The 17261-nt window shown below is 32.1% G+C and overlaps 1 protein-coding gene across 1 annotated transcript; it reads right to left on the bottom strand.

Annotated features, from left to right (window-relative positions):
* Positions 1-10862, bottom strand: LOC110038239 (putative pectate lyase 21). Its single transcript, XM_020743007.1, has 5 exons — positions 10471-10862; positions 5417-5768; positions 4222-4432; positions 4056-4124; positions 1-467 (listed from the first exon to the last, which is right to left on the bottom strand). The coding sequence occupies exons 1-5, from the start codon at positions 10595-10597 to the stop codon at positions 231-233; spliced, it is 996 nt and encodes a 331-aa protein (XP_020598666.1). The 5' UTR covers positions 10598-10862; the 3' UTR covers positions 1-230.
* Between the last annotated feature and the right edge of the window lie 6399 nt (positions 10863-17261).

The raw sequence follows: 17261 nt of genomic DNA, 5'->3' as shown, positions 1-17261 counted from the left end.
GATATATAAATACATAGGAATTGATAGGTATGTATGCAAATCTTTCATAAAGAATGTTTATTGTCCAACATAGAAATAAAATAAATATCTCTTGTCCAACAAGATGGCTCATGCAAATGCGGGTCCCACTTCAGCATCCCATTCCCGTAGATTTGTGTTAGTGCCAACTCTAAATAAATGCTAAAAGCATTTCCCTGCCTTCATACTCGGTGCTAAAGAATTAAGCACTTTCAATGGCCACCCAGGCAGTCTGACGGCCTTGTTATAGGCTGCCATCCAGCACAACGCTGAAGTGCCGCCTTGAGGGCAGAAGAAGCAGGTTCCATAGTCCAAGTCTGGTAGTGTTCGTGAGCCTCAAATAAACAGGCACAACCTCCATCTTGCAGTAGACAAGGCTGAGCACCATTCAGGAACATGTCGCCTTCAGATTTGATCCATCCTGATGTACCCTCTTCCTTATCAGCTGCCTGCAACAATTACTAACATCAAACATTGTTCCGTGTTATTGAGGCAAAGCTTGATTTCATTGTTTACTGCATCTAAGGGTGTAAGTGCGCTGAACCGGCTCGAGCTCAACTCATTAACAAACTCACAAGCCGAGCTTATTGAATCATGAGTTCGAACGAGTGTTCAAATTCAAGATCAAGCTCAAGTTTGGCTTGACTCGACTGAAGAGCTCACTGATTCAACTCAATTAACATTAATTAAAATTTAAATTGGCCAACTCATCTCCACATGACCATAGACGAGTCCATATAGCCTAGCCTAAATAAAATTAAGTTTAAAATTTGAGTCAAGCTCTCAAGCTCAAGCTTTTTAATCGAGCTCGAGCTTCACTTATACATGAATCAACCTCAAGCTTGAGTTTGAGGTTACTAGTAATTAAATGAGTACGACAAGCAAAACTTCACAACATGAGTGCTTCTCGGCAAACTTTTAATGACGATTGAGCTCTATTGATCACAAGGATAGCCATCAATTCTTCCACTTTCTGTCATTGAACCCTACGCCATGAGCATCGTACTGTCTTCTATGCTGATATAGTTGTAATCAACTCGAACGATTCGATCAATGCCATAAATTGCCTCATACCTAGTGCATAACGTAAAGGACTATCTCGAAGGCCTACAACAAGCATTGCTTAGGTGGCTACAAGTTCTAAGTCTTGCATATCCAAAATTTCAATCTAATTGTTGAAGGCACTCATTAAACCTCCCCCACATGTTCAAGGAGGCCTGGAAGCTTTTCATAAGCTTTTGAGTACTCACAAACTTAGTGACAAGTCAAACTAACAAATAACGAGATACTCCCCAGAGAAGCCTCAAGAACCACCTTAAGGAAGGTCCTTGAATGTGTTAAACAAAAGACAACACTCAAGCACATTTGTGCCCCTTAAAATGGGGCAGTTGACTCAAATTGTATGACACAATTGAGAAGATCCAATTTTCCATTATAGCAATAAAGGAATAAAAACTAGAACTTGGGAGGTAGCAGCTCTTCCACAATTCTCAAAACAAAGGCATTAGTTGTCTAGGGAATTTATATTATTGGCTCTCTTGTGAGTCGTGAGGAGTCTCCTCGGCACACTCTATCTCACAAAATACGTCATCTGTGACCAATTCAGCAAGACGATGGCACTAAAAAGCACATTGTGAATTACCCGACAAATTTACTGATTACTTGGCTAGAGGAGGACAAGCATGAGCTTGTTAGAGCTAGTCTAGCATGGTATGAATTTATCTAATGGAATTGATCGAAAGTGACACCCATACTCTCTCTCATACGTGTATGGTTCCCATTGTGGTGGACCACATCCCTTTTGTTTGAACTATTCCACTTATTACACTAATAATATTGAAATCAAAATTGCCTCATGAAAATTAGGGTGTGTTTGTTTCTATTGGGTTTTAATGAAATCTCAGTTTAAAAGGTGATAATGAAAATTTGCTATTTAAAAACCATGTTCCAGAGCAGTTAGTATGCTTTAAAAATTCAATTTTAAAAGTGTTGTCTATGGACAAATGTCTGAAATACTCTACTCATATTATATAGAATTCATAGTTTTTATAGATGTATGTAATTCTCATATTTAACTGTATTATATAAAATAAACAGAAATACTAACGTAAACTCAAAAGCTAAATTATAGAATCAAGATGGGCTAAATTTTAGAAATAATATATTTTTTTTAAATTTATTCTCTTAAATTTAGATGGCAAAAAAGTAAACATTAAAGTTTAGGTGTTAGATATGTAAATATACAGGAATTACATTGTATGTGTACCACAAAAAACATTGCAAATATAATAAAACTTATTTATTAATGTTATATTATATTTTTTTTATTAACTTCCTTACTGTTATAATAATAATATTCATATTATTTTTTACATCAAAAACACATTAGATTAACTATAGTCATTAATTCAATTATTCAACTAGCTGTCAATTAAAAGCATATGGCAGGTAAAATTCCATAATGCTATTCTATTAATTTTAATAAATTTGATCGGCAAACCCTAACATGCTTTTAATATTTTTATAGCTATGATTGGCATGCTGTCAATTAAAAGCTATGTAATTTTAATAGTAGTAGCTCTAGTGATAGAAATGTAACTTCGGGTGATCAAATTATTAAAAGGCGTGAGCGCTTTAGATATCTCGGGTTTATTGTTCCAAGTGATGGTGACATTGATGGGGATGTTATTAGTAGAATTCAAGTGGGTTGGTTGAAGCGGAGGAATGCTTCTGACCTATTGTGTGATAGAAACTTACCGCTTAGACTGAAAGAAAAATTTTATAAGATGGTGGTGAGACTTGCAATGCTATATGACGCTGAACGTTGGCCTTTAAAAGAGAAGCATAAAACTAAGTTAAGTGTTGTCGGGATGAGAATGATTAGGTGGATGAGTGGCTTTACACTAAGAGACAAATGTGAAATGAATACATCTGTAATAGGGTTGGTGTAGTTCTAGTGACAGACAAAATTAGAGAGAGTCGTCTTAGATGGGTGGGTCACATTAAATGTCGACTATCTGATGATTTGATTAGAAGAGTAGATGTTTTAGACTCGACTTATGTTAAGAAATGTTAAGAAAGACTCTCGACTTATGTTAAGAAAGACTGAGGTAGACCTAGGATGACTTTGGCATATTGTATAAAAAATGATCTTAATTTATTAGAGTTGAATGAAAATATAACTCTTAATAGGATGCAATGGAGAAAAAAGATTCATGTAGCCGACCCCACTCAGTGGGATAAATGTTTTGTTGTTTTTGTTGTTGTTGATTTGTTCCCTGAAAATTGGTAGGCAAGCCCTTTGGATATAGTAAAGAATTTGGACGCGAGAAGCGGGATGCGGGACAGGGAGCGGATGTGGGCAGAGAGCTGCGTCGCGATCTCCGAAAAAAAATCTACCACCAGTTTCTAATGTGATTCATGGAAGCTCAATTAAAACGCCTGATTTGGGAACTCGGTTCCAAAAGCGGTGGAAAAACTGAAACAAATGTACCCATAGTCTAACTTTAATTGATTTTGCTAGGTATTACTTGAATAATTGAGCTCAAAGAGTAAGATTAGGTTCAAGACAAACAAATCAATTAAGAAAACTTGGGCTTTTCCTAATTTCTCAATGAATCAAGTGCAATTCTTGGGCGACCCGTCAATCAGAATGATGAACCTCATCATTACATAAAAACAGTGAATGAGATGCGCGCGTAATTTATAGGGGTCGACTAAACTCAGTGCTTTTAAGAGACTACTACGATTTAGATAGTCTGTAATTGTTGTAGCTGGCTATGCAGCTTCGCTTGGAACCATCTTTAAACAAAAGATGAGTATTTTGGAGGACTACTGTTATCCAATACAACTACTTTGTTGCAATCGACTAGAGTCAAGATGGCTTGTACAAGTAGGCTTAAATCAATTATGACTTAGCCCACCAAATCAAATAGGCTTGACAACCTAGACCAGGCCAAAATAGATATACAAAGTAAGAGATAGCGTAAAAATATTATTTGTAAAAAAATTGGAATATTCATTCAATTCAAATTTACCATCTCTGTGAGATATTTAAAAACCAACTTCTTCTTCCCAGCTTCGTATATGTTGCACTGAGAAAGAATCTGAAACCAAAGCATAAAAATTGGTTGACATACTATTCGAGTTTTTAAGATTTTGATTAGAAAAAAAAACTTACAAATTCCCCTGGATAACAAATACCTGTGATTCAACACTAGCACAAACGGCATATATTCCCCAACTTCTTGTGTAATTATTGTAAAGGTGAACTTTTGCAAATCTAACACGTGGGTGTCTTTGCTTCGTTCCATCAAAAAAACAGTGGTGAATTGTCACTCGAATGCATCGATCACTAATACTGCTGCTAGAAGCTCCAATTATTAATGATTTATTATGCATGGAGAAATGACATCTGCTTACAAAAAACCATGTAGATCAGAAACATCAATAATAATAATAATAATAATAATAATAATAATAATAATAATAATAATAATAATAATAATAATAATAATAATAATAATAATAATAATAATAATAATAATAATAATAATAATAATAATAATAATAATAATAATAATAATAAGCAGAAATTATAATTTTTACCATAAAAAAAGCATAAAATGATAGAAAGCATAACTTCATCTATTATATACTTAATACTCATAATGCTACAAAGCTGACAGACAAACACTTGATAAAAAGTTTTGTATACCCTTATACCGCAGAAACAATCATTAGAAATTTCAAGATAAATAAAACTTTTTTAGATTATCAAAGCTACTGTGAGACCCCCCAAGATTAAGCCCATAAGATATTTCAACCTTTTCATTTTTTTCACATACTTCAAATATACAAGCATCAAGCAAAAACACTAAGCATAATTGCATATTATTAAGGTGCATTTACATTCTTACCATCCAATTCCTAAATATCTACATATCTTACACATAAACTTTGTTTTTAGGTTTTTACCATTCAAGTCTTTCATATCACATGAAAAAGACCTCCATTTTGATTTTAAAAAGGTGAAATACACCTTTTAATGTATGGGTAAGAAAGCACATATTTAAAAATTGAAGTTAAGGTGTTAGATATGTAAAAACATAAGAATTGAGTGGTATGTATGTAAATCATTCTTAACTTAATTGATGCTATGTTTCATGACGTTGCTTTAATATAAACGTCGTAATTCGGAAACCAAAGACACAATGCTAATTGGGTTGTTTCAGAAAGTAGCCATTCATGTCCAATGCTTCTATGATGTAGTGATGTACCGAACTTTTAACAATTTTTCAACATCATGAAAATTATTATGTAGTCATGAATACCGGTAACCTTGTGAGAATCTCTCAAAAACAAAACAAATAATTTACAAAATTCACTTTTGGCATACCTTGAAATTGTAATGTCAGTACTTTCTTGGGTAATGTCAATCAATCCATCATCAAAATCACGCAAACTACATCGGTCTACCCAAATATGTCTCGATCTAGGTTTTATTTGGATACCATCAGCATCTTCTCCTCTACCACCTTCAAACTCCAAGTTACATATAATGACATGTTCACACTCGGCTAACCTCAAGCCTTTGCCAGTTATCTTTATCCTTTGTCCTCGACCATCAATGGTCTTGTAAGAAGATACTCTCAAAATTGACAAAAGCTGAATTGATCCTGAAACTTCAAAAACTATCCAAAGTGGCTCCTTTCTGCGACAACCCTCACGGAGAGAACCACATCCATCATCTGCACGAGGATTTCCATTTTACATTAAAAAAAAGAGGGAAGATTTACATGCTACCACTCAATTCCTTTGTATTTACATATATAACACCTGGAGTTCAATTTTTTACATAAATGTCATCTTATCTAAGTATGAAAAGATGTATTTCACTTTTTTTAAAATTAAAATGGTGGTATTTTTTATGTGATATAAAAGATTTGGATGGTATAAATGTAAAAAAGTATAGGTGTTAGATATGGAAAAAATATTACGTGCGGATTTGGTGGTATTGTGATGGCATTCACTACAATACAATCACAATACCACCATAATACTAACAATTCCGCACGTAATATTCACTTAGATATGCAAATAAATAGGAATAAGGTGGTATGTATCTAAATGCCCCAGTGATAAAATAATAGCCATCACTTTCATAAGAATCCAACATAAATAGTCTCTTAATTCAAGTACACAAGAAAGGAGCTTAAGAATAGCCCTTCTGAAGTTACTTGTCACCGCTTTTTGGCAAACTCTTGAAAAATACAAGAATAAATATTCCCAATCATTAGACTAATTTTACACCTTTTAACACAATGATGATATTTCAATTATCAACGACATAAATCTTTTCAATACTATTTTCACCGACACTTTAAAGCACTCACAAGTTACACTAGCCAACACTGTATGACCATTTTTAAAGTGAATTTAAAAAAATAAATGTGAAAAAAAAAGCGAATAAAAACAAGCAACTTCCTATAGCACAAAAGGAATATGTACCAACTATTTGAATCACAAACAACTCACAATGGAAAAATTCGGATGACAAAGGCTAAGGGCTTATGTTAGATCAACAAACAAAGTGAAGCTAAACATTATTAAGGCTTATGATGATTATAAGAAAGATAAGCTCTAAAAAAGTCGTGAAAAAAACAAAAACTACACTTATATGATCGGCTTGATCCAAAAAAAAAAAGAAAAGGAAATATATAAAAAAACTACTACTAGGATAATACATTTAGGATTTAGAAATGTTGATCAAATTAGACGTATTGGAAAAGAAGATCATAGTATCTTAGTTAAAAGACGAGAATTCTATTTTGAGAAAATTTTAGATAAGAAGTTTAATGAATAATTTATTAATGAAAAGTGTATATAAATAAACTAATAAAGGATATTATATGTTAGTTAAAATAAGGGGTAAAATAGAGTTCTCCTTGAAATAGGGTATCCAAGTAAGATATAGATTAATATTTGGAGTTATAAGAGATAGAATAGTGTTCGATCAATAATTTTTTAATGAAATTTTGAAAACTACTAAAAATTAGATATTGTAAGAAATAGTATCAAGTAACAATTTTAAAGAACAAAATGAGATGTACAAAAATATTCTAATTATATTGGAATCTAACAAAAAGATTTTTCATAATCATTTTGGATTTAGGTCTACTATAGAAGTTATACAATTATTGAGAGGTTTGATGGAGAAGTTCGGAGATAATAAGGAGAATCCACATTTGATTTTTATTGATTTAGAAAAAGCTTACAATAAGATTCCAAGAGATATCCTTTGGAGAGTTCTTGAGAATAAAGGTGTTGATATGACTTATATTAAAGTCATTAAAGATATTAATTGAGTTCAAACTGAAGGAAGATTGACCAAATATTTTCCTATTTCTGTTGGATTATATCATGGATCGTCTTTAAGCCCATATCTTTTTCTTTAATCATGGATGGTCTTACTGGACATTTATAGAAGGATGCACCTTGGTGTATGATTTTTGCTGATGATATCCTTCTCGTGAATAAGATGAGAGTAAAAACTGAGGAAAAACTTGAATTATGGAGGTCTACATTAGAGTCTAAAGGCCCTCATTTGAGTGGAACTAAAACTGAATACATGGAATGTAATTTTAGTAGCTCTAGTGACAGAAGTGTAACTTTGGGTGATCAAATTATTAAACGGTGTGAACGATTTAGATATCTCGAGTCTGTTATTCAAAGTGATGGTGATATAGATGGAGATGTTAATAGTATAATTCAAGTTTGTTGGTTGAAGTGGAGGAATGCTTCGGGCCTTTTGTGCGATAAAAAAGTACTGCTTAGACTAAAATAAAAATTTTATAAGATGGTTGTGTTTTATAAGATGGTTTTATAAGATGGTTGTGAGACTTGCAATGCTTTATGGCGCTGAATGTTGGCCTTTAAAAGAGAAGCATATTACTAAGTTAAATGTTGCCAAAATGAGAATGATTCGATGGATGAGTGGTTTTACACTTAGAGACAAAATGCGAAATGAATATATCTGTGATAGAGTTGGTGTACCTTCAGTGACAAACAAAATTAGAGAGATTCGTCTTAGATGGTTTAGTCACATTAAACGTCGACCATCTGATGATCCTATTAGGAGAGTAGAGGTTTTAGATTCGACTTATGTTAGAAAAGACATAAGTAGACCTAGGAAGACTTGGGCTTATTGTATAAAAAATGATTTTAATTTATTAGAACTAAATGAAAATATGACACTATATAGGACGCAATGGAGAAAAAGGATTCATGTAGCCGACCCCAAGTAGTGGGATTAAGGTTTTGTTGTTATTGTTGTTGTTGATATTGGAATCAAACCTAGTTGATATCATATATGCCAAGAAGATTTATCATGAAAGTAAAAGCTGTACTAAAAAATGTAATAAAAACATGTAGATAGCAAATAATTAATTTTTATATAATTTTCATTGATCTTTGAAGGGAAAATGGTATACTACTCTGAGAATTAATTGAAGTGTATTAAATAAGAAAGACAGGTGTCAACGATATGCTGAAATGATTAAGAATTTGAAAGATGAATCATTAACCAGTATTAAAAATATTTGGGTGGTAGTTAGAGAATTTTAATAATAAAAATAAGATTACATCAACGATCAATATTAATTTCTATAGTTTTGTAGTTTTTATGAAGAAGCTTAAAAAATTATTCAAAGCGTGCTATTTTAGCATATGATTTTCATAAATAAGATAGATCTAATCTATGAGACATTAATTTGTTGAAATAAATAAAAATTAGAATGTTGGAGTGAATATTTAGAAATAAAAGGCATAAAATTAATGTAACAAAGGTTGCATATTGCAAGTAATTTTAATGCGGTGTGTGGTAAAGATTCATAAAATAAAACCTAAATAGTTTGGGATAAAAATAATGAGAATGCAATAAAAATTTCTTGGGATAAAAGTAATGATAATGCAACAAAAATTTCTTAGTTGATACAATTAGAAGAAAAAATGATACCTTCATGTGATAGGTTAACATATCTCAGCTCTATAATATAAAGAATGAGATATAGATGAGAATGAGACTTCTATAATTAAGGCTAAGAAATTAACATGAGGAAGTCTCAGAAACTTTATGCAATAAAAATGAATCATTAAGACTTAAAGGAAAATTTAATAAAACAATATAAAGATTGATTATGCTAAATGCATCCTAGTGTTACTAGTAAAATAAGTTTTGATAGTTTAGTTGAGGATGATGCAAAATGAAAATATAAAGATGGATAAGTGAAAATTTTAATGATAATAAGTTATTGAATGGTTCAATTAAAAAGTCTAGCATTTATTGAAGATAAAATACTGGAAAATAGACTTAATGGTTTGAAAATATTACAAACAGGGTACAACATTTACCCATTAGACGATCAGATAAATTTACCATAGCGATACATTAAAAAGGATTAAATTGCTTCAAAATAATTTAATAGGAATAGAAATAAATAAGCATGCATAGAAAACCAATTTTGGATTTTTGAACTCATTCCCATAGCAAGGTTTAATACCTTAAGAAGAACTCAATAAGAACAAATGAAAAAATGGAAATGTTCATAATATATACCTCAAATAGTTGAGAAAAGGCTAAAGATGATGATGATTGCTCAAATATAGAAAACAAACAATCTCTTAAAGCCAAAAATATCATCAATAAAATACAAACTAGAGGCGTTTCAACAACTATTATAAAAAGAAGCTATTTCCAAGCTTAAATATGATTCTCTCAAACGAATAAGAAACAAATGGATAAATGGCACCAAAAAAAAAAAAAAGAACATTCAGACTTTATACTCAATATTCATCCTCATTTTGCTTAATTCACCCAATTTCCCATTTGCAACCTTACAAACCAAATACATCTTTTACATGTATTTAACATTTGCATTTTTGGTATAATTTCATAACTGCATATGCGACGCATTACCAATAAGTGTGAGAGCTCTCATGCCTGTATTCCAACTTCTATCAGATGCTTAACATTAATTATATTTAAATTTAATAAATATTTAATAATTTTTGCAACTATATCATAGAGTTTGTAAGTATCCCAATAAATTTAACTAAAGAGTTTTTTTCTGTTAATAAATAAAAAGATTAAGGATAAAGATTTTGTTTTTTAAAAATAAATTTTAATCTTAGTTTACTTTAATTGATTTTTAATTCAACTTCCCCCTTTCAAATTCTGGTTTACTGATTGATTGTAAGGAAAAAGTGAATGGCTTGATCATGAATCTACAGCCATCCATTTGAGCTCCTTTTAATTTTTGAACCATTATTTCACCAAAAGAGAAAGAGAAGTTTAAAAACTAAAAAATATAGAAGTCATTGATGTTCATGGATTAAGCATAGCATACACCCTGCACATAAATCCAAACTGAACTAGCGAGAAGCATTACTTACCATTCAAGTTGGTGACGGCATACACAGCGCCATGGAGGCCACCAATGGCGTGCCTACCAAAACCCTCGGCCTTACCAGCAAGGGCACGGAGGCTGCAATCAACGTTGTGGTACGGGAGAGCTACCATTGCCTCTTCGTCTCCCACCTCCTACTGGCTCTTCTAAGCTATCTCGGCGAAGCCTTTTTAAGGGAGGAGCAGCGGCCGGTTCGTCCATTACCGGACGTTTCGATCGAGCGGTGATGGCGGCTGGCTGGTAACGAAGAACGAAAAAAAAAAAACCATCTGAATTTGATGGAAGAGAACCAGCTGTTCGCTTTTTCAGTTCTGAAGTTGCAACCGAAGTTGTAGAGATAGATAATTTGCAGAATTGCCGCCACTGCTTCAACCATTGCCGCTCTGTAGAGGGGCTAACGAATTTTCCGTTCCAAACAAAAAAAAAAAAAAACTTGTTTCTCATTTATTCAAGCATCTTTTCCCAAAAATGTATTCATATATCTAATATCAAAATTTTAATTTATATATATATAAAAATTTAAAATAGTGGTATTTTTTATGTTATTAAAAATTTATCTTATTAAACATAAGAAAAATAAAATTTAAATATTATATATGTATATTAAAAATGTGTTAGAGTGGATCTCGAGGAGATCCAACACTTCAAAAGAGAGGAAACACTATAAAGACAGGCCTGGAGACAAAAGACCAAGAGACTCACTTATCCGAGCAGATATGGTAGCCATCTGAGCTAGGGTTGAAGGTCAACCAAGCTAGAAGAAACACAAAAAGAGCAACCGAACAATCGAAATTTAAACCAAACATCTAAAGCAAAATATATAAGCATCCGAACTAATCACTACAATAATGTCAAGCGAAAGCATCAACCTATATTTCGTTAGATTTGACACGAAGAAAGAATCCACTTGATCGATATTGCCAGCTCTCTCACAGACGCCCGCGAGGCTGTTCATCAGGGGTTGAGAATTGGCAACACAACTGAACCTCATAATCATCTCACCAACTACTCTTGTTGAAGAATGAGCTACCTACAATGTAGGGAGAAGGATAAAGAAGACCACTCAAAATTCATGAGAATGATATTACAAAATATGGATTTCATTAAAAAAACAAGTTTACAAAACAAAAGAAATAAAAGACACAACTTTTCTCACAATCCTTCCCAAGCAAACTCCTAGAAGTTCTCTCCAAGTCTTTCTCTCTTTACAAGCACTCTCAATTCTCTCTTAGAAGTGTAATAAAGAAGAAATCTCTCATCTTCTCTCTCCTCTTACAATCCTTGAAAAAAATCTCCAAGCTCTTGACTTTCTGTCTCTCTCACTCTAACTCAGAGCCAAAACAACCAATTTTGGGATTCTGGCACATCATTTGCTAGATTGGTGCATGATGCACCAAAATCTAGAGAGCCGACGCATGATAAGACAGATCACATGATTTGCCAAATAGGCGCATGATGCTCCAGGGATGACTTTTTCAAATTAAGGCGGGGTTCGAGATGAATTTTGCGTGAATTTTCAAAGGGACACTTGTTCTACACACCTTTTGGAGTAATTCAATGCATCTAGAAACTTTAGAAGGTTCTTTTATGAAAGGATATGACTCTTGGATCAAATGACACATCTTTTGAATTAAAAAGAGTTGACTTTTGGAGGAAATTTTGAATTCTTTTCCAAAGGAGGTAGCCCAAAATAAAAGAAGAAGACTTCATAGTGTTGGAGGAGGCTTTGTGTGTGACGTGAGGGAGAGAGAAAAAGTGGTGTGAATTACAGAGAGAGAGAAGAGGAGATTTTCTGTTAGGGTTGTAAGAGGAGAGGGAATGTGAGAGATTTCTTCTTCATTACACTTCTAAGAGAGAATTGAGAGTGATTGTAAAGAGAGAATGACTTGGAGAGAACTTCTAGGGATTTGCTTGGGAAGAATTGTGAGATAAGTTGTATTTTTATTTCTTTTATTTTGTAAACTTGTTTTTAGATTTTGTAAACTTGTTTTTAGATATGAAATTCGTGTTTTTTCGTATCCTTCTCATGAATTCTGAGTAGTCTTCCTTATCCTTCTTCATAGCCTCCTCCCTACTTTGAAGATATGGTTTTGTGAAGAATAGATTTTATTTTCTATGATTTTATATGATAATAATTTGTGATGACTTGAATTCCGATCTTCATTTACTTTTTGATCTGACCAATTGAAATGCTAAAACTTGTTGAGAGACATATGTTCTTAAATGAGATATGATTTCTACAAAATAAGGAGAATTGCATTTAATTTCATGGGAGAGTATGTCATCCATGGGACTGGTTACAAATAAATAGGGAAATATACTTTGTTGGATGCAAAATTAAAAATTTTAAAGTGCAAAATTTCAGTTGATTGGAAACTAATGCGAGATTGCCAGCCCTTAAGAGAGGGAGTAGTAAGAGCTCTAGAGTGGCAATCGATATCCTCCCAGCCTAACCATGGAATTAGGGACCAAACTTTGAATTAGTCAATGTTCTTTATAACACTCGAAAGAGGGTAAAGAATAGGATTGCCCTTATTTTGTACAGAATAGTTTATATATATATATATATATATATATATATATATATACTTTCAAATGATTTAAATTTCTTCATAAACCATATATTCATTAAACCAGATATTGCAAAATTAATGAGATACTCTGCAAAAGAGCAAGAGATTGAATGCTTCAGAATGAATATTAATGAATATTTAAGCCATGAAGATTTTAAGAAAACTTTTGAAAGAGAATTTAAAAAGGAATATATGAAATATCAAGATGAAGATATAATTCAAGATGAATATATGGAAGTGATTAAAGAGGATATGGATTTTGTTCATGAAAGATTTAAAATGTTAGATCCTACAGAAAGTAATAAGAATTTGATTTCATCTATTGATAAGCCCCCTGAACTACAATTGAAAATGCTTCCTACACATTTGAAGTATGCATTTTTAGGAGGTTTATCTACATTACCTGTTATAGTATCCTCAGAATTAATTGATATGCAAGAACAATAGTTGTTGGAAAGTTTAAAAAAATATAAGAAAGCCTTTATATTAACATTGGCTGATATTAAAGGAATTTGTCCTTTAAATTGTATGCATAGAATCTTATTAGAAGATCAACATGAACCAAGAGCTGATCCGTAGAGGAGGTTAAAACCTATGATGTTAAAAAAACCTATGATGAAAGAAGTAGTAAAGAAAGAAATTTTAAAATGGTTAGATGCTGGAATAATATATATAATTTCAGACAATGCTTGGGTTAGTCCAATTTGCTGTGTTCCAAAGAAAAGATGTGTGACTGTCGTGACAAATGAGCATAACAAATTAATATCAACAAGACAAGTTTCTGGTTGGTGAATCTTCATAGATTATAGAAATATAAATTCTGCCACCAGGAAGGATCATTTTTCATTAACCTTTTTAGACTAGATGTTGGATAGATTAGCAGGGAATAAATATTTTTATTTTCTAGATGAATATACCAGTTATCACCAAATACCTATTGCTCTAGATAATCAAGAGAAAACAACATTTACTAGTCCTTATGAAACCTTTACTTTTCGGCGAATGCCTTTTGGATTATGTAATGCATATGCAACATTTCAAAGATGCATGATGCCAATTTTCAGTGATTTGATTGAAAAAAAGATTTAAGTCTTTATAGACGATCTTTTTGTATTTGGAACTTCATTTATGTCTAAATCATTTAGAGAAAGTTCTTGAACGTTGTGAAAAGACTACTCTCATATTAAATTGGGAAACATGTCAATTTATGGTTGCAGGAGGAATTGTGCTTGGGCATAAAATTTCAGATAATGGGCATAAAATTTCAGAAAATGGCATGAAAGTAGATCCTGCAAAAATACAGGTTATATCAAACATACCTCCACCTACTACAATAAGAGGAGTTAGGAGATTATTAGGACATGCTAGATTTTACAGGAGATATATTAAAGATTTTTCAAAAATTACTAAACCTTTATGCCAACTTCTAGAAAAAGTTACAAAATTTGACTTTAATCAAGATTGCCTTGAAGCCTTTAAAACTTTAAAGGAAAAATTAATCACTGCTCCTATAATTTGACTTTAATTGTTTCACCTGATTGAGAGAAACCTTTTGAATTAATGTGTGATATTAGTGATTATGCAATTGGAGCTGTTTTAGGGTAGAGATATGATAAGATTTTTAAAGTTAAAACTATGCTAGTAATACTCTTAATAATGCTCAAATTAATTACACCACAACTGAAAGAGAATTATTAGCTATTGTGTATGCTTTTGATAAGTTTAGATCATAGCTGATTAGAGCTAAATGTGTTGTGCATACTGACCATTCGACTATTAAATATTTGATGAAAAAGAAGGATGCTAAACCAAGATTAATTGGATCGGTACTTCTGATGCAAGAGTTTGATTTTGTAGTAGTCGATAGGAAAGAGATTGATAATCAAATTACTGATCATCTATCAAGGCTAGAACAAGAAGAAATATTGGATATCAAAAAAGAAATTAATGAAACTTTTCATGATGAACAAATTTATGTTGTAAAAAGATGGGAAATACCTTGGTATGCTGATATTGTAAATTATATTGTTAGTTGTATTTTACCATATGAACTAACAAAATAGCAGGAAAAGAAATTCATTCATGATGCAAAGCCTTATTTTTGGGATGATCCTTATATATATAATTAATGTAATTATTTAATGATGAGAAGATGTGTGCCTTATAAAGAAATTCAAGAGATTATTCAAAAATGCTATGATACTGAATTTGGACGACATTTTGGGAATGATATAACTATTTGTAAAATTTTACAATCTGGATTTTATTGGCCTACTCTATTTAGAGATGTTAATATATATATATATCAAAACATGTGATTGGTGTCCGAGAGTAAGTAATATTTCAAGGAAAGTGAAATGACTTTAAATTTTAATTTGGAAATTGAAATTTTTGATGCGTCGGGATTAGATTTTATGGGACCATTTATACCTTCATTCAGATGGATTGAAGCAATCTTTTTACCTCGATGTGATGCTCGGAGTGTTTCAAAATTTTTAATTAAAAATATTTTTAGAAGATATGGAATGCTGAGAGTAATCATTACCAATAGAGGATCTCATTTTAGAAATGCAACAATAACAAGATTGGTGGAAAAAATAAAATATAATGCATAAAATTGCAACTGCTTATCATCCCCAGACTAGTTTTTTAGCAGAAGTATCTAATCATGAAATTAAGAGAATTTTGAAAAAGAGTGTTAATCCTAGTAAAATGGATTGGACTACTAGATTGGATACTGCATTATGGGCATATAGGACAACCTATAAGACAGCTATGGGAATGTCCTCTTATAGATTAATTTTTGGGAAGACTTGTCACTTGTCAGTTGAATTGGAGCATAAAGCTTATTAGGCTATACAAGATTTCAATTTCAATTTGAAAGAAGCTGGTGAGAAGAGATTATTGCGATTGAAGGAGCTTGAGGAAATTAAGAATGAATATTACAATAATGCAAGGATTTATAAGGAAAAAAATGAAAGAATTATATTATCAAAAGATAATAAAAAGAGAATTTAAACATGGACAAGAGGTTTTATTATACAATATAAGATTGAAATTATTTCCTAGAAAATTGAAGTCTTGGTGGAAAGGGCCATTCAGAGTTATAAAAGTCTATCGTTGTGGGGCAATTAATGTTGAAGACCCTAAGACTGGAAGAACATTTGAAGTGAATGGGTACAAATTGAAATCATATTTTAATGGTTAAAGACCAGCTTTCAAAGCGGCAAGTATGTTGGGTCACCTAGAATAAGGGTGGGAATGTCGGGCTGACGACATAAAACTAAGTGCTTTGTAGGAGGAAACCCATATGTATCGTTGTTAGTTAGTTTTTGAGTTTGTTTTGTTTGAGATATGTTTCATATATTTATGTTTAGGTCCTTATGTAGTTTGTGTATTTGATAAAATATTTAGAAACATCTTTATTTGCCTAATTTTGTGGAAAATTTGAGAATTTATTGAATTAAAATCAAAACGACAAAATTTTGGAACTGGCGCATGATGCGCCAATTTTCAAAGAGCCGACGCATGATGCGCCAGATCAGCGCATGATGTGCCGTGGGGTTCAAAAATGTTTAAAACATTTTAAATGACAGTTTTTGGCTATTTCTTCTCCATATAACTCTTAAAAATCGACTCCAAACCATAAAATGAGGGAAGAGTCGCTACTTTCAAATTATATGGCTTCCCACTCTAGAAAATCCGCTAGATTTGGAATTTTCAATCGGAGAAAGTTCATCAGTTTCGATGCACAAAAATTATATGGTCGAGTTCTAGTGAAGAAGAGGCTTATCAAAGAAAGGAGATTCAACACGTTGAATACTTGAGTAGAAGAGACTATTAGGCAGAGGTGTTGGGAAGTGCCTTGTTACACTACTGTCGTTGTTTTTGTTCCCGTAGTAAGAGAATTGTATGCAAAGCTTCATGGGATCAACCAAGGAATGATTTACATGCGAGGTAGGTTTGTACAGTTCACTCCTTCAAGAATAAATGAGATGTTTAAGATTGAAAGTGTGTCTATCTGTCATTATGCGAACTTTACCCCTACAAGAGAGAATATGAATGAACTCTATTTTTTTTGGAGTCATCAATGGGTCAACCATGACCCATTAGACTCATTATGACATATTTACCAACTTAACCATCCATAACCCATTATTTTTAATCATGGTTAAGAGCCATCATGACACCTTCATGAAGGTGG

The sequence above is a fragment of the Phalaenopsis equestris genome, unplaced genomic scaffold (assembly GCF_001263595.1).
Source record: "Phalaenopsis equestris unplaced genomic scaffold, ASM126359v1 Scaffold232294, whole genome shotgun sequence".
NCBI classification, from domain to species: Eukaryota; Viridiplantae; Streptophyta; class Magnoliopsida; order Asparagales; family Orchidaceae; genus Phalaenopsis; species Phalaenopsis equestris.
This window is presented reverse-complemented; position numbering and strand designations above follow the sequence as displayed.